This window comes from Cibotium barometz, chromosome 43 (genome assembly GCF_041138505.1).
Source record: "Cibotium barometz isolate CiBa-2024 chromosome 43, ASM4113850v1, whole genome shotgun sequence".
NCBI classification, from domain to species: Eukaryota; Viridiplantae; Streptophyta; class Polypodiopsida; order Cyatheales; family Cibotiaceae; genus Cibotium; species Cibotium barometz.
This window is the reverse complement of record NC_141088.1, coordinates 12,220,179-12,245,990: the sequence shown is the minus strand read 5'-3', so window position 1 is coordinate 12,245,990 and position 25,812 is coordinate 12,220,179. Positions and strand designations below refer to the sequence as shown.

The 25,812-nt window shown below is 46.2% G+C and overlaps 1 protein-coding gene and 1 pseudogene across 1 annotated transcript in view; both read left to right on the top strand.

The window, feature by feature from the left end:
* Positions 1-24,755, top strand: part of LOC147613535 (pentatricopeptide repeat-containing protein At5g27110-like) — a 46,296-nt gene extending 21,541 nt beyond the window's left edge. Inside the window, exon 2 of the mRNA XM_086781504.1 lies at positions 21,561-24,755. Coding sequence (XP_086637630.1) covers positions 21,561-24,507 — 2,947 coding nt within the window. The 3' untranslated portion in view covers positions 24,508-24,755. The remainder of the gene's footprint in view (positions 1-21,560) is intronic.
* Positions 10,787-11,512, top strand: LOC147613536 (secreted RxLR effector protein 161 pseudogene; annotated as a pseudogene).
* Positions 24,756-25,812: the final 1,057 nt, after the last annotated feature.

The window sequence follows — 25,812 nt, the reverse complement described above, 5'->3', positions numbered from 1 at the left end:
CTAACTGAGCATCTTTCTGTCCAAGAGCTTTCTTGTGGGGACACTGCAGTTGCCTGCCATATATACAATGCTCACAAAACTCAAAACTTGAAAACTTTAGAGAAGGCAAGTAACCCAAACGAGACAATTGCTCCATTCCTTTGACACTCATGTGTCCCAACCGGCTATGCCACATAGAAATTTCCGGCAGCTCGGTTGCATTTACATTAGCATGGTGACAAACACCTGCATGCATGAAATAAAGAGTGTCCACCTTAGAGCCTCTGGCAACAACCAGTGAGCCCTTACTAATCTTCCACTTTCCACGACCAAATGTGGTAACATAATCAGCATCATCAAGCTGTCCAGTAGAAAGCAGATTCTTCTTGATCTCAGGCACATGCCTGACATCATGGAGCATAAGCTGTGAGCCATCTGAAAACACAAGCCTCACATCACCTCTGCCAAGAATCTTGCATGCATGGTTATCACCCAAATAAACCACTCCTTCATTGCCAGCAGTATACCTGACAAACAAGTCTCTGCAACCTGTGACATGAAAGGAGGCACCTGAATCAATGATCCATGAGTGCATACCATGACCACCTGTAAGAAGTGAATGGGCATCAAGTGAAGACGTAAATAGGACCTCATCCTCACTGCCACCTGCATGTGACACATTGATTTCTTCAATCTTGACTCCACTTTTGCCCTTTGGCTTTACATCTTTGGCTTCATCTTTCTCTTTGTCTTTGCCTTTTCCCTTTTCCTTTTGATCATTTTTCCATTTGTAGCATTGCTTTTTAATGTGTCCCTTCTTGCCACAATAATGGCATTCCAAATCCTTTTTGGAGCGAGACTTGCTCCTTCCCCTTTCTTGGCTTTTCCCCCTTTGCTGGGATCCCCCACGTGCATTCATTGCATTGGACTTTCCAACAGAGTTGTTTTTCCTGGTCATCTCTTCTTGAAGAAGAGCACCCTCAACATCTGCATATGACAGCATAGCATTCGAATTGCTAGTGGCTTTCCTGAATGTGTCCCAACTCTCTGGCAAAGTGCATAACAGAAAAGTGGCTTTGAACTCATCGTCCATTGCCAACTTTTGATTTATAACTTGGCTGACAATACCATTAAAGTCATTGAGATGGGCTGTCATAGACGCCCCTTCCTTCATCTGAAGACCTATGAGTTTCTTCAACCAATACACTTTGCTTGAGGCACTTTGCTGGGCATACAAGTCCTGCAATCTCTGCCACATTCCCCAAGCTGTCTTCTCTTCACGAATGCTGAAAAGTAATGAGTCTGACACAGACAACATGATAGTAGATCTTGCCAGCTCATCCATATCTTCCCACTCTTCAGCAGTAAGAGAAGCGGGCATCACATTCCTTTCTTTGATAGGCTTGTGCTGCTTTTTCTGGAGCAACACATTGTAGCACTGGGTTTGCCAAATATCATAATTATGCGAGCCTTCAAGCTTCTTGATGTGAAGCAATGAAGAGCTCTCACCTGTGGTTGCCATAGCAATATGCAACCTGTCAATGCCTGACTCCCTGCAAAATGTGCAAACACTGCACCAAAAGCACACAAAGTGCTCACAGTTGTTCTTCTCAAGCTTTATCTCCCACTGCGGAAGCACAAATGCAACTTTTCTCCCACTGTATGTGATGAAATCACCAAAATCTGGTTGCTGCAGATTTTGGACAGCACCTTAAATGTGCTCTGTTGCCCTTCCAAAGTACTGTACAGCAGTACCAAGTCCAATGATGTACCAAACCTGTACCGGCAAGTACAGCAGCTGAAATTGAACCTTTTGGTCACTCAAAACAGTGTACAGCCATGCCAAAACTTGCACAAAGCTGTGCCAAATCTGTACCAACAAGTACAGTAACAATAAATGCTCTCCTGGCTGTCCAAATGAGTTTCAAGGCATAAATGTCTTGCCTGCTGCTTTGCCAAGCTCAACAAGCATACGAACTTGAAAAGCCCCTTGATTTAAGATCAATTTTTGATCATACATGGTACATTGACGCACATGAAGGCATCCAGAGTGTTCACGATGCTTCCCCCTGGCCACATATACATCAAATACATGAAAGCCCCTTGATTTACAGGCACATTGAGTGCTTGTAAGGCATCAACACATTATCCACAGCATCAAATGCGATTGCCTGATTGCAAATCAACCAAATAGGCACAAAAGCCCCTTGATTTGCACTGCAATTTGCTGCAATTTTACCCAAATGTGCGATTTTTCACATCATACAGCATGTATGAGTGCTTAATTGCACAATTACATCAAAAGACCCAAATTTCAACATCCAATTTCCTGCAAATTGAACCTGATTGTGACCAATTTCCTGTAAATTGATCTTGATTGTGACCAATGTCACCCAATTTTGCCAATTTTGCTCAAAAATTGAGCAATTGGGCACCTGTACCTGCTCAATTGATTACTGTACTTGCTCAATTGCAAATCCCAAAAAAAAATTGAAGCAGAATACCTTGTTATTTTTTGATTTTTCTCTGATTTGCAGGCTGAATTTTGTTGTTGCAAATTTGGTGCTGCTGCAGAAATCTGATGCAGATGAGGGACTCCTCAGGCATGAGTATCCTCAAAGAGAGCAGCCCAAGACATGGGCAAAGAGAGATGCTGCTTCACTGCCTGCCAAGACAGTGCTTCACTTGAGCTCGAGAACCTGATTAAAGGCTTCTTCTGCCTTCTGTGCTGCAAAGAGCCGCGAGAGATTCCAAAACCCCAGCTTCGCTACTGTTAAAAGCGAGCAAAAGAGCGAAAAGGAGATATGACGAGGAGCGAAACCCACACGCGTAAAGGTCCGCCCGCCAGCCTGTCCGCCCAACGCTTCTTCTTCGCTCACGCCTGGCGCTGCTTTCGCTTCAGTTCGCTGCTCCACGCTCGACGCCTGGCTTTTACGTGGACCACTACCCCGCTTACTCACGCCTTGTGTACGCTCCTGGTTTAATTGGCTGTTGGCTACCTTCGCTCATGTGTGCCTGCTTCGCTTAGTAGCGCTTGAACGCTTAGCGACCAACGCTGAATGGGAGATGCCTTGGCTTACGTTCGGCTGTGGTAGCCTTCGCTTCACGCAGACAGCCCAGCGTTCAACACTCACATAGAGAGAGAAAAAATCAGCGCTTGAACCTTCTTCTCCTCTACAGCAAATTCGACACCACCAGCCTCTACAGCAAATTCGACACCACCAGTTGGAAGTTTAGGCTCTGATACCAGTTGTGGGAGAATTAGGGTTAGGTCATGTGGGAGACATACACAGAGAGAACAAGGGAGAGAGAGAGTTGTGGGGATAAGTCAAATCATGAGGCATGAGTGTGTGACTCCCCTATCACACATGTATATTGCACTAGTACACATAGTGCACTTAGTACATTAAAAGTACTAAGTGTACTATGTACTATAACTTATGGGCTTGTACACACTATAAGGGTGGGCATAGTGCCTTTACCCCAACACCCTGTTGCTGGCCGAGTGCACACGAGTGATGGCCGACTTTGATATGCTGGCCGACTGCTGTATTTTCAGGTCGTGGGCATTTCAGGTCCAGCCGGCTGTCCATCTACTAGCCGACTGCACTCATGGGGCCATATAAATAGGCCCCATTGCCCCCACATTGTATTCATTCAGTTTTCCTTGGGATCTTGTGTATAGACAAGAGTTATACGCCTATCTCTCTCCTTCTCTTGTGGTGTCTGTTTTCTGCACTCTACTTGCTTTTGTGGTCTCAAGTTTGGTTATTATTTCCGTTGCGTATTTTGACATGGATAGTTACGTTGCTGATTGGTGGATTGTTTGGACTGTTCGGGAAGAGAAGTTGCAAGAGGAAGGCGGGCTAAAGTGCTGGACAGCCACTTGCAGGTTTAGAGTTTTTTTTTCCCACCCACCCACCCTTTTTAGTTTTATCCCCCCGATGGCAGATTTGTTAGAGATGGTTGAGAAGAAGCATGTGAAGATCCCGACTCTCCCCACGTTCCCAGTAGACCGTTAGTTGGACGGGAACAATTACGGCATCTGGAAGGTGATGATGGAGTCTGTGCTGGAGTCATATGACCTTGTTGATTTCATCGTTATCGGGGTTCCAAGGCCGGAAGCAGAGGAAGGGGAGTTACTGTCGATGAAGAAGGACCGAGAGGCACAGGCACAGATGTGGGATCGTGTCAACGCCAGGGTCCGGTCATTTATTTTCCTCAATTGCACACCACAAGTAATCAATCACGTAAAGCACATGACGCTGGCCAGAGGCATATGGCAGCACTTGGCTTCTCTTTATAACACGGTATCACCCATGAAGAGGATCTCCTTGGAAGTGCAGATGCGGGTTATGAACCCTGCAAAGTCATCGAGGATGCGGGAGCACATTAACAAGCTGCAGGCTCTTAAACAGGAAGTCCTCGAGGCTGGGAAGGAGATATCATCTGAAGACATGGCCATTACTTTGCTGTCCCACTTGCCTGCTCAATACTCCGCTTTCTACTCCTCTTTGATTACGAGTGGCAGGCTCAGCACCATTACTTGGGAGGAGCTTGTGCCCATGGTCTTGGACCAGGAGGAACGTTTCACGAACCCTCCTCACAGCGGAGGTTCGGAGGACTTAACTGGCCAACGGTCAAAAGGCCGGAATAACAACAAGGGCAAAGGGAAGGCTTCACCAGAGAAGTCTTCTGAGAAGAAGCCCGACAGAGAACGAGAGAAGCTGAAGGCCGAACGATCTTGCAATGATTGTGGCGAGAAAGGCCACTATTGGAGGAAGTGTCCTAAGCGGACTGGGAAGAGTGCTGATTCTTCAGCCTCAGCTGCAAAGACTACTGCATTTGTGCACTTAAAGATGATGGACTCCGATGCTTCATCGTCTTCGAGTGAGGAGGCAGTTGGCTTCACCGCGAAGGATACCCGGGAATGGATTCTTGACAGTGGTGCTTCCAGGCACATGACTCTGTCGCGTGACTTCTTTTTGGATCTGAAACGGCAAGTCAGGTCGCATTTTTATTGGCGACAACTCCACTATTCTGATACACAGTGAGGGCCGGATGGAGATACGGCAAGGGGGGCAAGCATGCTTCCCGTGTTCTTTACGTCCCTGCTCTGGGTTTTCATCTTCTGTCAGTGCATGAAGTGTTCAAGACTGTCTTCCGGGTGGAATTTGAGGAGCATTCACTTGCTCTACAGGATCGTAAGACTGACCAGGTTGTTTGGGAAGGCGATGTGGAGAATGGTATCTACAAGCTCTTTGCACTCTCCTCGTTGACAGGTTCTCAGGTCGGAGATCTGTGGCACTTTCGTTTTGGCCACTTAAATGTGGACGCACTGCGGCGAGCTTTTCGAGACCAGATGGTGGTCGGCTTGCCAGATGTTGGCAGTAGGCAAGGACGTTGCAGTTATTGCTTACGTGGTAAGCAGCACAGGGAATCCTTTCCGAAGCAAGCTTCCAGGCGGGCTTCGAAACCGTTGGAGTTGATTCACACTGACTTGTGTGGACCTCACCAGACACCATCATTGGGAGGATCTCTCTATTTTATGCTGCTTGTTGATGACTGTACCAGATTCACGTGGGTCTACTTTCTTTCATAGAAGGACCAAGCTTTTGCACGGTTCAAGGATTGGCACGTGATGGTGGAGAAAGAGTCTGGATTGCAGGTAAAGACTCTCAGGGCTGACAAAGGGGGTGAATTCTCCTTGACTATATTTCTCAGATTTTGTGCAGACCATGGCATCAAGAGGGAACTGGCCAATACCGGATCGCCTTCAGAGAATGGAGTTGTAGAACGCAAAAACAGGACTGTGGTCGAGATGGCGAGAACCATGCTGGAGTATCGTGATCTTCCTCGTCCACTTTGGGGAGAGGCTGTGGCAACGGCTGTCCATACCCTCAACCGTTCTCCAACGACTTCAGTACCTAATATGACTCCGTTTGAGGCATACTTTGGCAGGAAACCTGATGTCTCGCACTTCCGTGTTTTTGGGAGTGATGCGTATGTACATATTCCGAAGAAGCAGAGGGGGAAGCTTGACTCCAAGTCTCGCAAGCTTATATTCGTGGGGTATAATTCTCTTTCCAAGGGATACAAATTGTATGATCCCGACAGGAATGAGATTGTTGTCAGGCCGGATGTGGTCTTTGATGAGCATGTTCCAGTATCCATTGTCGAGGAGCCGCCACTTCTTGGAGATCCAGAAGAGTCTGATGATGATTCCCAGACCATTGCTCCAGTTGATCACCCTCAGTCAACGCAGGAGGTTGAACCCGCAGCTGGAGTAGAGCCCCCGCAACAGCAGGAGGCTCCACGATCTGTTCGAGTACCTAGGTGGTTGTTGGACACCCTTCGGGAGTCAGGTGTCACGGAGTTACCCTCCGAGTGGACCACGGAGGACGGCCCTCGAAGATCACACAGAGTCCGAGACAAAAGCAATACAGCTTTGTTTCTTCAGGTAAACCATGCTCTGATGTCTCGTATTATGCGGGACAAGGAGCCCACTTCCGTCAAGGAAGCCCTCTCACAGGATACTTGGAGGAAAGCCATGCAGGTTGAACTTGATGCCATCGAGAAGAACAACACATGGGAGCTGGTACCGAGGCCGTCGAAACGGTCAGTCATTGGTGTCAAATGGGTCTTTAAGACCAAATATGCGTCAGATGGGTCGGTGGACAAATACAAAGCCAGACTTGTGGCTAAAGGTTATGCTCAGCGGCCAGGCATCGACTACGAGGATACCTTTGCACCGACAGGACGGATGTCCACGATTCGGACTGTTCTTGCCCTTGCTTCTTCTGAGAGGTGGCCTGTGTATCAAATGGATGTAAAATCTGCGTTCCTTAATGGTGACCTGTAGGAGGAGGTGTATGTTGAGCAGCCTCCAGGCTTTGTTGTTCCAGGATCAGAAGGGATGGTTTACAGGTTACGTAAGGCCTTGTATGGTCTTAAGCAGGCTCCCAGGCCTTGGAATCAGAAGATTGATTCCTTCTTTCTTCGGACTGGATTTCAGAGATCGGTTGCAGATCCTAACTTGTATCTCTTTCGGGAACGCGGCATGGTTACGATTATCATCCTTTATGTGGATGATCTCATTCTCACCGGCGGTCATGTGGAGCGCATTAGCGTGACGAAGGCTGCCTTGTCAAAGGAGTTTAAGATGACCGACTTAGGCTTACTCCACTTCTTTTTGGGATTGGAGATCTGGCAGACCCAGAGGGGTTTTTTGTCTCTCAGCAGCGGTATGTTCATGAGTTGCTTGAGGCCTTTGGGATGGAGAACTGCAAGCCTATTACTTCGCCGATGGACCCAAACACAAAGTTAACCGTTAATGATCCTTGTGAGCCAGTTGATGCCTCATAGTATCGGAAGTTGGTTGGTTCATTGATCTGGTTGCTGAACACCAGATTGGACTTGAGCTTCTCCGTGGGGCTGTTGAGCTCTTTTATGCAGACGCCATTGAAGTCTCATTGGGACGCAGGATTGCGGATCTTGCGGTATCTGCAAAGTACGAAGGATCTAGGACTCTTTTACATAGGAGGGGATTGAGTCAGACTCCAAGGTTGGAGTGACTCAGATTGGGGAGGAGATCCAGACGCGAGGAGATCTACTTCAGGTTATAGTTTTACCCTCGGCTCAGGAGCAGTAAGAGGCAGCCAACTACCGGATCGCCTTCAGAGAATGGAGTTGTAGAACGCAAAAATAGGACTATGGTGGAGATGGCGAGGACCATGCTGGAGCATCGTGATCTTCCTCGTCCACTTTGGGGAGAGGCTGTGGCAATGGCTGTCCATACCCTCAACCGGTCTCCAACGATTTCAGAACCTAATATGACTCCGTTTGAGGCATACTCTGGTAGGAAACCTGATTTCTCGCACTTCCGTGTTTTTGGGAGTGATACGTATGTACATATTCCGAAGAAGCAGGGGGGGAAGCTTGACTCCAAGTCCCGCAAGCTTATATTCGTGGGGTATAATTCTCTTTCCAAGGGATACAGATTGTATGATCCAGACAGGAATGAGATTGTTGTCAGCCGGGATGTGGTCTTTGATGAGCATGTTCCGGTATCCACTGTCGAGGAGCCGCCACTTCTTGGAGATCCAGAAGACTCTGATGATGATTCCTAGACCATTGCTCCAGTTGATCACCCTCAGTCAACACAGGAGGTTGAACCCGCAGCTGGAGTAGAGCCCCCGCAACAGTAGGAGGCTCCACGATCTGTTCGAGTACCTAGGTGGTTGTTGGACACCCTTCGGGAGTCAGGTGTCACAGAGTTACCCTCCGAGTGGACCACAGAGGACGGCCCTCGAAGATCACACAGAGTCCGAGACAAAAGCAATACAGCGGAGCTTCTTCATGTAAACTATGCTTTGAAGTCTCCTATGATGCGGGACAAGGAGCCCACTTCCGTCAAGGAAGCCCTCTCACAGGATACTTGGAGGAAAGCCATGCAGGTGGAACTTGATGCCATCGAGAAGAACAACACATGGGAGTTGGTACCGAGGCCGTCGAAACGGTCAGTCATTGGTGTCAAATGGGTCTTTAAGACCAAATATGCGTCAGATGGGTCGGTGGACAAACACAAAGCCAGACTTGTGGCTAAAGGTTATGCTCAGCGGCCACGCATCGACTACGAGGATACCTTTGCACCGACAGCACGGATGTCCACGATTCGGACCGTTCTTGCTCTTGCTTCTTCTCAGATGTAAAATCTGCATTCCTTAATGGTGACCTGCAAGAGGAGGTGTATGTTGAGCAGCCTCCAGGCTTTGTTGTTCCAGGATCAGAAGGGATGGTTTACAGGGTACGTAAGGCCTTGTATGGTGTTAAGCAGGCTCCCAGGGCTTGGAATTAGAAGATTGATTCCTTCTTTGTTCGGATTGGATTTCAGAGATCGGTTGCAGATCCTAACCTGTATCTCTTTCGGGAACGCGGCATGGTTACGATTATCATCCTTTATGTGGATGATCTCATTCTCACCGGCGGTCATGTGGAGCGCATTAGCGTGACGAAGGCTGCCTTGTCAAAGGAGTTTAAGATGACCGACTTAGGCTTACTCCACTTCTTTTTGGGATTGGAGATCTGGCAGACCCAGAGGGGTTTTTTGTCTCTCAGCAGCGGTATGTTCATGAGTTGCTTGAGGCCTTTGGGATGGAGAACTGCAAGCCTATTACTTCGCCGATGGACCCAAACACAAAGTTAACCGTTAATGATCCTTGTGAGCCAGTTGATGCCTCATAGTATCGGAAGTTGGTTGGTTCATTGATCTGGTTGCTGAACACCAGATTGGACTTGAGCTTCTCCGTGGGGCTGTTGAGCTCTTTTATGCAGACGCCATTGAAGTCTCATTGGGACGCAGGATTGCGGATCTTGCGGTATCTGCAAAGTACGAAGGATCTAGGACTCTTTTACATAGGAGGGGATGGAGTCAGACTCCAAGGTTGGAGTGACTCAGATTGGGGAGGAGATCCAGACACGAGGAGATCTACTTCAGGAGGTTACAGTTTTACCCTCGGCTCAGGAGCAGTTTCTTGGAGCAGTAAGAGGCAGCCAACTATTGCCCTATCTTCGACAGAGGCAGAGTACCGGACTGCTTGTGGTGCTGCTTGCGAGGTTGTGTGGTTGCGGAGGCTGCTAGGCGAGATTGGGTTTCCACAGAAGGAGCCCACAGTCATCTAGTGCTATAACCAGAATTGTATAGCTATTGCTCGGAACCCGGTCTCCCATGCCCGGACCAAGCACATAGAGATACAGTATCACTAAGTACGTGAGAAGATCTTGGCTGGTGACATCTTGCTACTTTATTGTTCGATGGAGGACAATGCGGCGGACCTCTTCACGAAGTCTCTACCTCAGGTACGCTCAGGCGGCACTCCAGCTCCTTTGGGTTGATTTCACAGCTAGGAGCTGAGAGGGGGTGTTAGAAGTCATCTCCTGTCTTTATCAGACACCAGGGCCTCTGTTGTGGGTGTGCCCGCCTTGTATAGGTGTTTTATTATTTTTCCTCACTCCCCATATTTTTTTTCCCATTTTTTCCTATTTTTCGAGGGTGTGGGAGGCAGTGTAGGACCTGTCGGCTGTACCAGATGCTGGCCGAGACTGGTCACAGGCAGTCCCAGTTGCTCTCTTTATCAGACACCAGGGCCTCTGTTGTGGGTGTGCCCGCCTTGTATAGGTGTTTTATTATTTTTCCTCACTCCCCATATTTTTTTCTCATTTTTCCTATTTTTCGAGGGTGTGGGAGGCAGTGTAGGACTTGTCGGCTGTACCAGATGCTGGTCGAGACTGGTCACAGGCAGTCCCAGTTGCTCCCTGCTGCTGCTGGCCGACTGCACACGAGTGATGGCCGACTTTGATATGCTGGCCGACTGCTGTATTTTCAGGTCGTGGGCATTTCAGGTCCAGTCGGCTGTCCATCTACTGGCCGCCTGCACTCATATATATATATATATATATATATATATATATATATATATCTACATATACATGTACACACACACACACACACACATATATGTGATCCTCTGTGCTAAGAGGTATTGTGGGCCGTCAGATTGGACATACAGGTGTAAACTCTTGGCTGATTTTTGTTGTACTCAGCCATTCATATTATTTTTAATTGAATAAAGAAATACCGCAAGGGGCGCCAAGCTTTGGGGCCAACAGGTGTCGCTTTGTTCTCAGATTTGGGCACTCTAGCTCCAATCTGTTTTCTTTTCATATCTAGACTACAAGTGGACGGGTGACTACTAGTCCACCGCACTCTGGTTTTTATCAGAGGCCGGTTTCACCTGTGGCTACACCTATGGAGACAAGTACTTGACTTAGTCTTCAAGATGCAGGAGACTCTTTTGATGCTAGTTTGTATCGGCAGGCTGTTGGATCCCTTCTTTATGTATGCAACACGAGGCCAGATATACAGTATGTGGTCTCACAGTTGAGCAGATTTATGCATAGCCCAGGTACGAAGCATCGGTAGGTTGTTAAGCGAGTTTTCCACTCTTTACAAGGCACTCAGTATTTTGGATTGTCTTATCCAAAAGGAGGTGAGTCATAGCTGCATGCTTTTAGTGATTCAGATTGGGCTGGATGTTATGACACATGAGTGTCCACTAGTGGGTTTTGCTTTCGCCTTGGTGATTCATGTATATCATGGCTCAGCAAGAAGCAGCCTACAGTGGCCACTTCCAGCTGTGAAGCTGAGTACAGGGCAGCTTTTACACCTACATTTGAGTGTGTGTGGCTAAGATGTCTTATGGCTGATTTGGGTGTTGGACATTCGTCTAGTACTACGATTTTCACTGACAGCCAGAGCGCATCAACAATTGTGAGGAACCCATTGTTTCATGCTCGTACTAAGCACATTGAGGTGCATTACCACTATGTCAGGGAAAGACTCTCTGCAGTAGAGATCAGCTTGGTCTATGTGCCTACACATGACAACATGGCAGATTTATTCACGAAGGCTCTTTCTCGTGAAAAGTTCGAAGCTTTTCGTAAAACTTTGGGCTTACTGCCTTTTCAGGATTGATCGGCCATACCTTGTACATGTTCACATCATCACTCCAGGGGGGATTTGTAGCATTATATGGTAGTGATGTGTGTGAACACACTTAGGACTGCTGGGGCACTTTTTTCCTCACTAGGAGGTTTTTTCCCCCGTACGTATTACACCCTCTTATCTACTCATTTTGGGGTGTGTACTTATTTTTTGTATCTGGCACACATTTGTTCATTCTAATCTAGTGAGTTTGTGTGCTCTCAAGGTTCTCTATCTTGTGTGTGTGCATTGTTGTAACCCTAACCCTAATTCCAACATTGATACCAATTGTAGAACACTTGTGTCTATGTGCTGAGAGAATAGTTGAAGGCAGCAAGCGGAAGCAAAGGAGAGATTTGGAGCAACCAACAATGATCCAACACTTGAGCAAAAATGATGAATGAATTATACGGCACAAAGCTTGTTCTTGTATACATCATGAAGGGGCTGGTTGGCTAGCATAAAAACCCACCACTGAGGACAAAGTCCATGACTAGGAAAAATGCCTAATAAAAGGTGAAAAAATACCCAAAAATATCAAATAAATATATTGAATAAAAGGGGGCATAAAAAAGATCAAATGGGGCTGGAGCTGATCATTCCAACACCTCATCTTAGCTCCAGCACGGTGGTTTGACTCCCATATGGGTAAGGAGTTGATCAATAGTATCTCAAGAAAGAGGTTTGGTGAAGAGATCAGCTAGGTTATCCTAAGAGGGACAATACTCCAGAGAAATGATGCTGTAAGCAAACCAGCTCACGAACAAAGTGAAAATGAATCTCAATGTGCTTGGTCCCACCATTAAAATTGAGGCACGTGCCAATGCCAAGGCACTCTAGCTGTTTGTAAGAATGCGAATGGGAGAGTCCGAAAGAACATCAAGATTACTCAGCATCTGCATCAACCATAACAGCTCGCAGCAAGTATCGAAATAAGCACGGTACTCAGCCTCAGTGGAAGAAAGAGAAACTGTAGTCTGCTTCTTGGATCTCCAAGAAATGAGGCCGGAACCTAAAGTGAAGCAGTAACCAGAAGTGGAATGCTTGGTATCCTGATCACCTACCCAATTAGTGTCAAGAGTATCCAACAAGCTCAATGCTTCCTCTGAAAGAGAGACCATAGTCCAAGGTACTAGATAAATATCGAAGAACCTTGAGAGCGGCATGCCGATGAGAATGTCAAGGAGTGGAAGCGAACTGACTGAGAACACTGACACTATAAGAAATGTTGGGCCTAAAGAGAACACACAAGCCTCCGGTATTGCGTATTGTCCTTAAAGACGGGAATAGAATCTTCTTAGGAAAGCTTGAAGTTAGGATCCATCAGACAGGAAAGAGGATGGCACTCTGTCATCCCAAATGTCTCCAGGAGCTGTTGTAGATATTTGTACTGGCTAAGGAAAACTCCATCAGAATTCTGATAGACCTCCATACCAAGAAAGTAGTGAAGAAGTCCTAAATCTGTCATCTCAAAAGTGTGAGCTGAATTTGACTGGAGCTGTTCAATCTTGGCAAGATGAGAGCTAGTGATAAACAAATCATCAACATATAAGACGATCAAACATATCAAAGCATCCCGAGCAAAGACATAGAGATTGCTGTCTGCAAAGCATCTCTGGAAGCCAAGGGAAAGAAGAATGCATCAACCTTATCATACCATGCTTTGGGTGCCATAAAGGGCTTTGTGCAATCTGTACACCTTATCCTCGTGTCCAGGAACATGAAAAACCTGGAGGCTGTTCAACATAGACCTCCTCATGCAAGTCGTCATTGAGAAAGGCAAACTGGACATCCATATCATAGACCGGCTAGTGAGAATGAGCGGAGAGAGCAAGAACTATCCGGATAGTGGTGTATCTGACTATAGGGGCAAAAGTTTCCTCATAGTCAATACCCTCAATCTGAGAATACCCCTTTGCAACCAATTTGGCTTTGTATTTGTCTAGAGAACCATCGGCATGAAACTTGGCTTTAAAGACCCACTTGACCCCAATGACCTGCCTATGCACAGCTCGGTCCACAAGCTCCCATGTACCATTCTGTCACGTGCATCCCGCACTTGGATGTCACATGGACATATCTGTACGGTAGGTGTAGGACCTGGGGTGGAAACTGGTCCCTTGTGAGCTCTAGTCCGAGACGAGTCAGCCAGGGTTCGTCCAAGGTCAGGTGTACAAGTCTCGTACATGGTCTTGGTCAGGTGTGCAAGTCCCGCACATGAAGCAGTTTCAGTCCGTACTGTGAGTCACCCTCTGGAATGATGACGGTGTCCCGGGTGTTTGGCTTGTAGCCTGATACCGGGCATTTGAGTAGGAAGCATGTAGGAGAAGGGGGCAGCCCTAAGGGCTACCCCAGAACAAGGTTTGATACCCTTGCCTAAGAATGGGGTAGGCCTTAGGCCACCCTCAGGGTCTAGGTGACCCATGACCGATGCCCAACAGTCCCATTGGACTGGGCATGCTGTCAGCCAAGCCTAGAGGGGCCTGGACAGCAAGGCGACCAGCCCTTGTAGTAGCTTGGCCAGCCTGTCGGCCAGCTCTGTGGCTTGGGCAGCCCGATCGGCTAGCCCTTATGGCTTGGCTAGACTGTTGGCTAGCCCATGGGCAGCCAGCCCAGCAAGGTGGGCAGCCTGCGTACGTTGGACAACACAGCCAAAGGTGGCCAGGGAAAAGAAGGCGCCTATTTAAAGCACGATTTATTAAGTCGTGGAGATATTTAAAACAGGCCAACCCCTGTATATGTCCACTGGCCAGCTTCTATGAAGACTATAAAGCATAGGCTAGTGAGTCTTTTAGGCATCTCATAATTCACAAAGTGCTGAAGAACTCCAAGGGCGAGGACAGCCAAGGGGAGCCTAAGGAAGGGTGAAGGTTGAAGGTCAAGAGTCAGATCCTCTATAGGCTGAAAGTCTACCACGAGATGAATGACTTTTACATGCACTTATCTGATGGGGTTCTCCAAGTGGGTTAAGAAGACTGACTATGACTCGGAGAATGACCTATGTAGCTCGTGCGTGACTATCCCTGGACGGAGGGCTCACAATGGGGTCAAGGCGTACGACAAATGTTCCTTAAAAAGGTACTATTATTGTACAAACGCTGCATTGATGATGATGCTAGTGTGTCACTGTGTACCCTAGTGTAGGGTGCACGTGACATTCCCTCCTGGTTAGCTTGGCGGCAGGTCCATGGCTTCCAAGTAGTCCGCCAATAACTGGGGGTCCTCTTGAAAGAACTCTTCGTCCAACCATACCGCTTCATGGGTTCCTCGGTCCTTAAACTTCGTATAGAATTGCTTGATTCTTCGATCGGGACCATGCTTCCATTTGTGGGGGAGAATTTGTTCTGGCTCTATGACTTTTGCCTTGACGATCATATGTGGTCATTGTTCTTTGGATACATCCTGCAACGTTGGACCTACATATGGCTTCAACCAAGAAACATGAAAGACATTGTGCATAGTCCAACTTTTCGACAACTTTAACTTCAAAAAGACATCACTTCACTTGTGAATGACTAGAAAAGGGCCGAAACTACGGAATGAAAGTTTGGGACAACGCTTGCCCACTTGCTTTAGCCATTACTTCATGATTCGGAGATATACCTAATCTCCTTTCTTAAAATTGACATCTTTCGTGGATTTGTTGGCTTGCTAGGTACAAGCTTCCTGTGCTTTGGCAAGGTGCTCCTTAACTTACTGATTTCCGAAAATGTTTCTGTAGTCTTAGCGGCCTCTAGGGATGGTGATACCTGTCTTGTCAAAAGAGATGAGGACCGGTGACCAAATGTTGCCTTATACGGCGTTCGGCCAATACTTGTCACGTGCATCCCGCACTTGGATGCCACGTAGACATATCTGTACAGAAGGTGCAGGACCTGGGGTGGAAAACTGGTCCCATGTGAGCCCAATCCGGGACGAGCAGCTAGGGTTCCACTGAAGTCGTCCGAGGTCAGGTGTGCATTGTCCTGCACATGAAACAGTGCCAATCCGCGCTGTGAGTCTCCCTCTGGAATGATGTCAGTTGTTCTGTATGTTTGGTCTGCGACGAGATGTTAGACGGTTGTGTAGATGTAGGTATGCATCAGGTCTGGGCACGGGGAAGGCTATGGGCCACCCCCAAGGGGGCCAGGCAGGCCCCAGGACTTGCCCACCAGCCCAAGGAGGGGCTGGGCAGGCTGTCGGCCAGCATTGAGGCAGCCCAGTTGGCCAGTCTCAAGGCTTGGTCAGACTGTGGGCTAGCCATGGGCAACCAGCCAACCTGGCTGGGCAGCCCAAACAGGCTGCGTAGGACTGCCTAGCAGTCCATTGATTGGGCAGCCTGGCCAACCATTAAGGCAGTGTGAATGCGCATATCTTCTCAGCATTTAAATGCTATTAAACAGGTCGTGGAGGGAAATTTAACCAGCCGACCAACATACTGAAGGGGTATAAATACCCAAGGTATATTTCAGTTCATTCATCTCATAATTCACAAAGTGTTGGAGCTAACTCAAGGACCAGGACAGCCAAGGAGAAGCTAACGCAAAGGGTGAAGAATTGGAGGTCAAGGGCAGAGGATCCTCCTCAGCCAAGAAGGTTCAGGTTCAGTCTTTTATTTTCAAATTTGCATCATTCTAATAAAAGCAAATACACCATTCGTGGTGGGGGCCCTACAGAGGGTATTCGGGACCCAATACTGTGTCCTCTTCTCTCTCTCTCTCTCTCTCTCTATTTGTCTGCACATCTACATTCAGTTTTGTGTGTTAATTTTTGTCGTGACAAGTGTGCTGATTTCTGAGCATTGAAGTTACCGATCTTCCTGAAGCTTCTGCGTGTTACAATACTAGATGAGTGAGTATGATTCAAGATTGCCTGTACCAATGGATGATGTTGTCCCCATTTGGACTGCTGGTCATGGTAGTATGATTTGAGAACGTCAAAGGCCAATTGATTATATATCTCTATTTGGTCATTTGTCTGTGGATGAAATGCATTGGAGAGCTGCAACTTAGTCCCAAAGTTGTCAAACAACGCTGTCCAAAAATAGGACATGAACTTCGGATCTCTATCTGATGTGATTGTCTGTGGCAAACCACCAATGTTTCGTATGTGAAACTTTCACTTTTTGACATATCTGGCATGTTTGGACGTGTTGGTAGACATCCCTTCGCATTTTGGGCTAGCAAAATGACCGCTCTAACTTCTTGAATGTATTGTTGATACCTCTATGACTTCTTACAAGAGAATCATGGGCATCATGGAGAAGTACATGGCGCTTTTCTTTGAGTATACATTGGCGGTTCTTGTAAAACAACGAGCCATCTTGTATGCTGTAGTGGCGTGGTTCTGAACTGAGGGCCAACTGATATTGAGTCTCGAATTCTTTCAAATCCGCATACTATGCCTTCATGCTTTCTAAGTCGTTTCCTTGAATTTCTAGCACAATGGACTCCTGCAAATTTTGAATTGTGCCTTATTTAGAGCATTGGCAATGGGGTGAGCCTGGAATGTATTCAATCATACCTCCAGACTGTTGGAAGATCTGACTCCATTTGGCTTGTCTGTCACTCCATTGGACACTAGGCATGGTTTGCAACCATTTAAGTGCATGATGATCTGTCTTAACTGTAAAATCTCTCCCATAAAGGAAATGTTTCCAATGCTTAAGTGTTGTCATCACCCCCAATAACTCCTTGACATACACACAGTAATTCTTTTTTGCATCATTTAATTTTCGGCTATAATAAGCCATTGGTCTACCATCTTGCTATAGAACAACTCCAATGGCTAGGTTATTGCTATCGGTAATTACCTCGAAAGGATCATCCCTTGATGCCAACTTTAAGACTGGTGACTCAAGAGGCAATTGTCTTTAATGCATGCATAGTTGTTACGAGGCGTGCCTCTAACCGTTAGAGGCGTTTCGAGTCTTGCGAGGCGTTCGAGGCGTCTGGGCATAGTTGAATTATTATTTTTGTTCGTTTTTGATCATTTGGGATTTGCCTGTTTTCGTCTGTTTGCCTCTCTAGACGGAGGCTATAAGGACCCCTCTAAGCTCTCAAGACTCACACACACTCTCTCAAGTCTCTCCCTCTCTCATACACACTCTCTCTCCCTTCCTTAAGGCTAAAACCTTGCTCAAGGCAGCTCCTCTCTCACACTCTCACTCTCTCTTACACACACTCTCTCTCCCTCTCTCATACACACCTAGGTGACACCCTCTCTCTCTCTCTCTCTCTCTCTCTCTCTCTCTCTCTCTCTAATAATCTATCTATCTATCACTATCTATCTATCTATATATACACATATATATACAGATATATACACATATATATACAGATATATATATAATAGATGCCTCTAACACGTATCTAACGTCTCTAAAAAATATGAGTCTTTCGAGGCGCGTACCATACCTGCCTTGTACCAAAGGCCTCTGATGCCTCTAACAACCCTGAATGCATGGAATGCCTCTTAAGCCTTGCCTGTAACGGACACTTTTTGGTGACGAGTCTTCATGCCCTTGAGCAAGTTTGTGAGGGGTGTTGCATCTATTGCGGTGTAAGAAAACGGATTTTGAGGTCAACCACAAAAGTAGCCCAAAGGAATTGAGTTTGGCGTGTTAAGGGGTTTGTATGAAGGTGAGATCAATGTTGCCACCAAGTAACAGCTTCCCAGTGAGTTGAGGTGTTGCCACGTGGACTTTGTCTTGTGGATTTGTGATTTTAGCATACTTGCATGTGGCTTCCTTATCCCTTTGTTCCTCCACACGTCTCGTTTCTTCTTTCTTTTTTTCTTCGTCTTTTCTTCTTGCTTCTTCACGTCTTTCTTCGTATTTTCTTCTTTGTTTCTCCAAACCGTAGAACATTCTTGCCAGATCTCTTTGGGCTTCTCTTTTTTTTGCTGCAAGCTACATCTTCAATGAATTGTTTTGCTCTGTCATTATCTTCAAGAGCTCTTCTGTGCTTGGTGGAAGCATATTTTCTTTGGGTGTGTTGCTTTGGAGGCTTTGTACCTCCACAACTTCTTGCCGGCTTTCTTCTTGATGAGATGTCTCTCCCGACATGGTGGAGGCTTGGGTGGTTTTTCTTGACCCAAGTACTACCATCCACCGGATGCTCTCACTTCTTTAGGTAGTTGAGTTGGGTCACCAACCTGATGCTCTGATACCAATGTTACATGCACTGAGGTTGACCGTGGTAACGCGCAACAAAGCCTTCTGTAAACCTTTGCTTTGGTGAGATCTTTAGCATCCAATCACTGAGTAGAGTGAGAGAAGAGAATGTAGACGACACAGTATTGGGTCCCAAATACCCACTGAAGGGCCCCCATTGCAAGCAGGAGTATTTGCTTGTGTTACTTCTTTGGAGAACTTTAGTACAATGCTTGAGAACAAGAGCTATGACTACCCAACGCAAGGACGAGGAAGACCGTGCATCGACTGAGAATCCACCAATCTAAGGCCACTGTAGAAGACTCTTCTGGGCCATTGATGCAAGTCCAGGATAGCTGTAGGACTGCACATATGCTGGCTGATTGTTGATGAGGGGCTTCAATGTTACCTGGAGAGGATGAAGATTGACTATTTGTATGCAAGAAGACCTAGGCCTCAAGCACACTAGCTCTAGAAGCTCTCTAACTTGATGGACTGAATTCTGATTTGATGTTTTATGCTGAAAACTAGGCGCTTGCTTATATATGGTATGGAGCTGCTGGTCGGTTCATCCTGAAGAATGTCAGCCTGCTGTGGACAAGGGACAATGCATGAAATATTGTTTAAATGCTGCGCGTAATCCCTTTTTTTTTGTCCTTTATGCCGCCCGACTGCATTCTTGGGCGCCCAGGTAGCTGTTGATTGCTGTAAGGAAGTTTCTGTGGGGCTGACGACTGGGTGCCCATGCCCTCCATGGTGCTTTATGACGCTGTTTAGGCTGGCCGACTGGAGCATGGCTGCTCCCTAATCCTGACCTACGGAGCTTGTGCTTGATTGTCCTTGGACTGAGGGCTCACAATGGGGTCATGACGTACGACAAATGTTCCTAAAAAAGGTACTATTACTATCATAGTAACAAAAAACCCGTTTCTAGCTTTTGAAACGGTTTTTAAAAACCTCGAAACCTCTCTAGTACGGCAGTTTCACCCAAATTTCAGATTTTGTTTCCGACGCGCCCCCCCCCCCCCCCCCCCCCCCCCCCCCCCCTTCGATTTTTTTGGAATTTTTTTAATTTTGTTTTTGTTCCATATCCTCCTCATCACCTTCCTTCCCTCTTCTTCTCCTTCTTCTGCCTCCCTTTTCCATCTTTTGCTACTTTTTTCACCTCTACTCCGTCCGTCATTCTCTTCTTCTCTCCTTTTCTTCCTTTCTCTTCTTCTCTCTTCTTCTCCCTTGCTCTTCTTCTCCTTTTCTCTTCTTCTCCTCTCTTCTTTCCCCCTTTTCTTCCTTCAATGTCTTAAATCTTTCCCAATTTCTACTTTCTCTTCTTCAATTTCTTAAGAGTCCTTGATTGAACCACTTGTGGTATCTAATCAAGCAAAATTGCCATAATGCCTCACCAAAATAAGGATGGTTCCCCTAGATGTGTAGGAAGAGGCCATTTTTTCATCATTACACTATGTTTTTAGATGGCTACTATAAGTTCTTTAAGTATTTATACTTTTTCGAAACTTCGCAGTTTCTTAGCCGAGGGACAAAACCTTTCGAAACAAAACCCCAAAAACCTCGAAATGGAAAAAACCTTGAAACATTTCTTGTGACTATGATTACTATACAAATGCTGCATTGATGATGATGCTAGTGTGTCACTGTGTACCCTAGTGCAGGGTGCACGTGACACAAGAGGACACTAGAATGTTTTTGACATTCCTCTTTCTTACATTTGTCCAAACATCACATAACAATCTGCATCCATGCTTGGCCCATGTGCTATTCTGCATCCACCTTGCGTCTCTTGGATGCATCCTTTGTATCCCAATTTCATCCTTTTCACCAAGCTCCTCTTGCCCTTCCATCGATCACCTCCATTCTTGAAGGGATTATTTGATTTTACTAGGGACCCAATTACAGGAACCAATCCCATGGCCTTTGAGACCGGTGAAATGGGCCTTCACATGGGTTATGCTGCCACTAACCCAGAAAAATTGCATTTCCATTTGGGAAGCCCCCATTCCTGTATTGTGCCTGGGGGTGACATGGGACCACATATAGCATCCCTACCAGGAGGCATATTGACAAAAAATGGGCTACATGCAGAAAAATCTGCAATTTCACTCGAGTATTTTCTCCCAAATTGGGTGAAACCGACAAAATCAAATGGAACCAACATTAGAAACAGGATGCATGGCACCCAAGGGGGCTGGAATGGGCTGATGTGGCAGATGTGCTACGCAGGTGGTTGCATGTGTTCGCAAGCAGGCGCACGCCGCAGGTATGTCTCTGTATTTTTTTTCTTCTTCAAAAACCGTAGGCATGGGGAGTCATGTAGATAAGGCCCGATTTCCAACCTTTAAAAAAACTGTTTAAAAGAAACGTAGGAAACGTTTACGAAAAGTGCCGTTTCCTTGCTATTATGGTTGAAATCCCCATTATGCCTTGGTCTTCAGTGAATTGGACTCTTGTTGTCTTGGTTTTTGATGCTCTTGCTAATGCTTGGGATCCAACCCCCATGCTCAAAGATGAGATGCTGGAATGGGGGGCTTATTTGTGGGAAATTCCTTGTCCAACTAACAGAAGTCGGCCAGCCTTTTGCAAACCCTGCAAAAAGTGGCATAAAAGTTACTTGATGTGTTCAAACTGGGCTAGAAAGGTGCCCAACCCTTGGCTTCTTGGCCAGGTTGGTGTGCACGTGCTTCGGCTGCCCAAAACTGGTTCGAAACTGCATATATAAATGTATGTATGTCATTCCCATTTACATGCTTTATCAAATTTGTACAGATATTTATCATATTTTAAGAAAAGTAGAAGGCATTGTGTATCCAGATTTACCTCTTGCAAAAAGTTTGAATTAAATACAAATTTTTTTCAAATGTGCTAACAAAACGTGTTGTGTGATTCCTCCTTCAGTGTAGAGAATCATGGTGGAGTCTTTGGATATGGCGAACATGTCAGCAGGCTTTGCATGGAGGGGCAGCTGGATGAAGCGTTCGAGGCAATCAGCCTGCAAGGGGTTCCTCCATCCAAGGATGTTATTTTTTACCTGCTACAGGGTTGTTTGAAAAGGAAAGACATAGAGGCTGGCAGGAGAGTTCGCTCCCTTATGTCGAGTGCTGGTTTTTACACTATCACCATCTTGGGGGATCACCTTATCCGCCTATTTGCCTTGTGTGGGAGTTTGCCAGAAGCAAATGAGGTCTTCCGGATGGTCCCGAAACCATCCGTGTACACATGGAATGCAATTATTTCAGCTCATGTGAAGCTCGGAGAAAATGAGAAGGCCATTGAGTTGTCTCTTGAGAGTCAGAAAAGAGGCAGTAAGCCGGATAGTGTGACATTCTCATGCATCTTAAAAGCATGTGGCAATGTTGGGGCCTTGAAGCAGGGCAAGTTGATACATGACCAGATTATTAGAAGTGGATACCAAGCAAATTTGATCATGGAGAGCACTCTTGTTGACATGTATGCTAAATGTGGATGTGTAAAGGAGGCACACAATGTATTCATAAGAATGGAAAAGCGGGATGTTGTGACGTGGGGCACAATAATTGCAGCATATGCTCAGCAGGGGGATGGTATCTCTGCTTTTGAGCTTTTTGAGCAAATGCAACTAGAGGACATAAAGCCAAGTGCTGTAGTCTTTTCGTCTATCCTGAAAGCGTGTGGTAGCATACAGGCTCTAGACCAGGGAAGGCTTGTACATAACCAGATCAACAGAAGTGGGCTCCAGTCTGATGTTGTCATTGGGTGCACCCTGGTGGACATGTATGTTAAATGTGGAAGCACTACAGAAGCACGGAGAGCCTTTGATGAGTTGCAGATCCGGGACGTTGTCACTTGGGGCACCATGATCTCTGGATATGTTGCACATGGGCATCTTCTTTCTGCTTTCGAACTCTTTGAGGCTATGCAACTCTATGGTGTGATGCCAAATAGGGTTATATTGGAGTGTATCCTGAGAGGATGTGGCACCATTGAAAACATAGACCATGGTAGGCTGATACACTGTCACATCATTGCTTTTGGCATTGAATTGGATCCTTTCATGTGCAATATCCTCGTTGAGATGTATGCTAAGGTGGGGGCCGTAGACGAGGCACACAAACTGTTTCATGAGTTGCCATGTCAGGATGTGCCGTCATGGGATGCTTTAATGGCTCGATATGTTCAACATGGACATGGTGTTTTTGCTATGAAGCTCTTTGATGAAATGCAGGAAAATGGCATATTGCCAAGCAAATCGACTATTTTGCATATCTTAAAAGCTTGTGGAGGGACAAGGGGGTGCTTGGAACAAGGCATGTTGATTCATCATCACATCATAAAAAATGGGCTTGAACTAGATGTGATCATTGGAAGCACACTTATTGATCTGTATGCAAAGTGTGGCAGCATAGAGTCAGCCAAGAAAGAATTCGAGAGATTGCCAAATCTTGATGTGGTATCATGGGGAGCAATGATTGCAGGACATGTCTATCAAGGCCATGGTCATTCCGCTCTTCAACTTTTTGATGAAATGCAGAGACAGGGCATACAGCCAAGTAAAGTCATATTCTCATGCATTTTAAAAGCATGTGCCAGTCTAAGTGTCTTAGGGCAGGGAAGGTGGATCCATGACCAGGTGGTTAGAAATGGATTCGAGTTTGACGTGATTGTTGGCAGCTCTCTTGTTGACATGTATGCTAAATGTGGCTGCCTACTAGATGCACACGACGTGTTCTCAAACTTGTCAAACCGAGATGCCACATCATGGGGTGCAATGATTGCAGGCTGTGCTGAACATGGGGATGTCCTTTCAGTCTTTGAGTACTTTGAGCAAATGCAACAAGAAGGCATCAAGCCAGATAAAGTTGTGTTTTCAAGCATGCTAAAGGCATGTGGCAGTACTAGGAACGTACAGCAGGGTAGGCTCATTTGTGATCAGATCATCCGAACTGGACTTAAGGTAGATGTAGTTCTAGGAAACTCTCTTATAGACATGTATGCCAAATGTGGGAGCCTAGAGGAGGCCCAAAAAGTTTTTGATGGGTTTCAAGAGAGAGATGTGGTGTCATGGGGTGCAATGATAGCGGGATATGCTGCGGATGGGCACAGTGCCCCTGCTTTGGAGCTTTTTGAGGAGATGCAAAAGGAGGGGATAAGACCAAATAAGGTATTGTTCTTAAGCATTCTAAAAGCATGTGGCAGTGCAGGGACTGTTTGGTGGGGCAGATTGATACATGACCAGATAATTAGAAGCCAACTTGAATCAGATAGGGTCATTGGGAACACTCTTGTTGATGTGTATGGAAAATGTGGAAGCTTAGCCGATGCCCGTAAAGTTTTAGATGAATTGCCGGCTCAAGATGTGGTGTCATGGGCTTCCATGATTGCAGGATTATCCCGTGATGGGAACTTTACACTAGCTAGGCAATGCCTTGAGGACATGCAAAACCATGGCTTGAAGCCTGTTGATACCAATTTTATCAATATGCTTTCTGCTTGCACACATGCTGGCCTACTTAAGGAAGGCCTGGAATTCTTTGAAGGCATGAGTGGACAGCATGGCATTTCACCCACTCTTGAGCTTTATAGTTGTATGATTGACCTTTTCGCCCGCACTGGGTGTCTAAGCAAGGCAGAAGATTTGTTACGAACCATGCCTCTCTCTCCAGACATCATCATGTGGACATCCTTGCTCACAAGCTGCAAGACATATGGCAACAGAGATCTTGGAAAACAATGTTTTGATGAAGTTGCCAAATTGGATCATGGTGATGTTTCTGCATATATGCTTCTGTCCAACATGTATGCAGATACTCGATTGCAGTGCCAAGCTGAGAAGATGCAGGAGCTTAGAACTTGCGCAGGAGCTTAGAACTTTCACAGCTGCTTAGAACTTGCGCAGGTGCTTAGAACTTATGCAGATGCTTGGAGAAAACTTGTGCTTTCCAAATTTTCAAGGACACTCTAGTCCATCAATGCTGTTGTCAGGCTTTCGCTTAGGCCACTTTCAGATCTGTAGGGGCTTGCTTCCCTTGCTGAAGTTTTCCTTACTGAGTGTACATATGTAACATGCTTGAAAGACAATTCGTTTAAGAGGGGCTCAACCCACAAATTTTTTAATGCTTCTTTCTCTCTTTTTCTATACAAACACGCAAACTTTCTTTTTTGTGAAACTACACGTGCTTACACACACAGACTTGACTAGACCTACACTCACACATCATTTACATCATCGCTCCTTTTTCCTCTTACTGTTTCTTGGCACCATACAGTATTTCAACCCAATAATGTGCTTTTATAAGGTTGGGGTTTATTTCTCTCTGGAGTCAGTCAGATGCGTACGTATGGCGCTATTCACTATGTACGAGCCACGCACTCTGCAATCAATGCTACGTAACTCTTCCTCCTATTCCTTGCCTCCGTTGTCGCTAAATGTTGGAGAAACGGGGCCAGCAATGCTCCTACGGCCTTCTGATCATTATCTCTAATGCTACCTAACTCCCTCTTTCAATCTCTCTTGCCCCTTTTTCACTCGAAGTTGGAAAACCAGGGTTGTTTTCATCATGACAGGACTACCCAAATAACTAGCTATAATCAGTATGGCCCGACTGTAAATGATGGCTTCAATGGTCGCCCTTGTCTGCAAATCGTCTCCTAGTTCTCAACGCAGTGCAAGAAGCTTTGAAAATGGACCAGGGAGACAGATTCAACAGTGTTTTACTTGTGCTCAATATCAGGTGTACTTAAGCGTAGACTGGTTCTGTACACGCTCCCTGGCGTGGGTCCTGCTGGATCTCCATGCTCTTCACCATACTCGCTGGGGAGCTTCCACTTTTGCCCTAAAATAAACATGTGTATCGACACGGAAAGGGAAAAAAACAGTAATAACCGCGTTGTAGACAGCTTGCGAAGACAGTGTAGAGAGAGTGTGCTTGCTCGCGGTGAGTGTGCGTAGGTACAATGACGTGCGCAGGTCCACAACGACCTTAAGGAGAGTCTGGCGGGGAGAGAGAGAGGAGAGAAGAATTAGTTTTTTTAAGTTTTTAGTTTTGTTTTGAGACACAGAAGAATTAGTTTTTTTGTTTTGCTTTTTAAATTAGAAAATGTATATAACAATAAAATGAGAGAGAGAGAGAGAGAGAGAGAGAGAGAGAGAGAAGAATTAGTTGATTCTTTA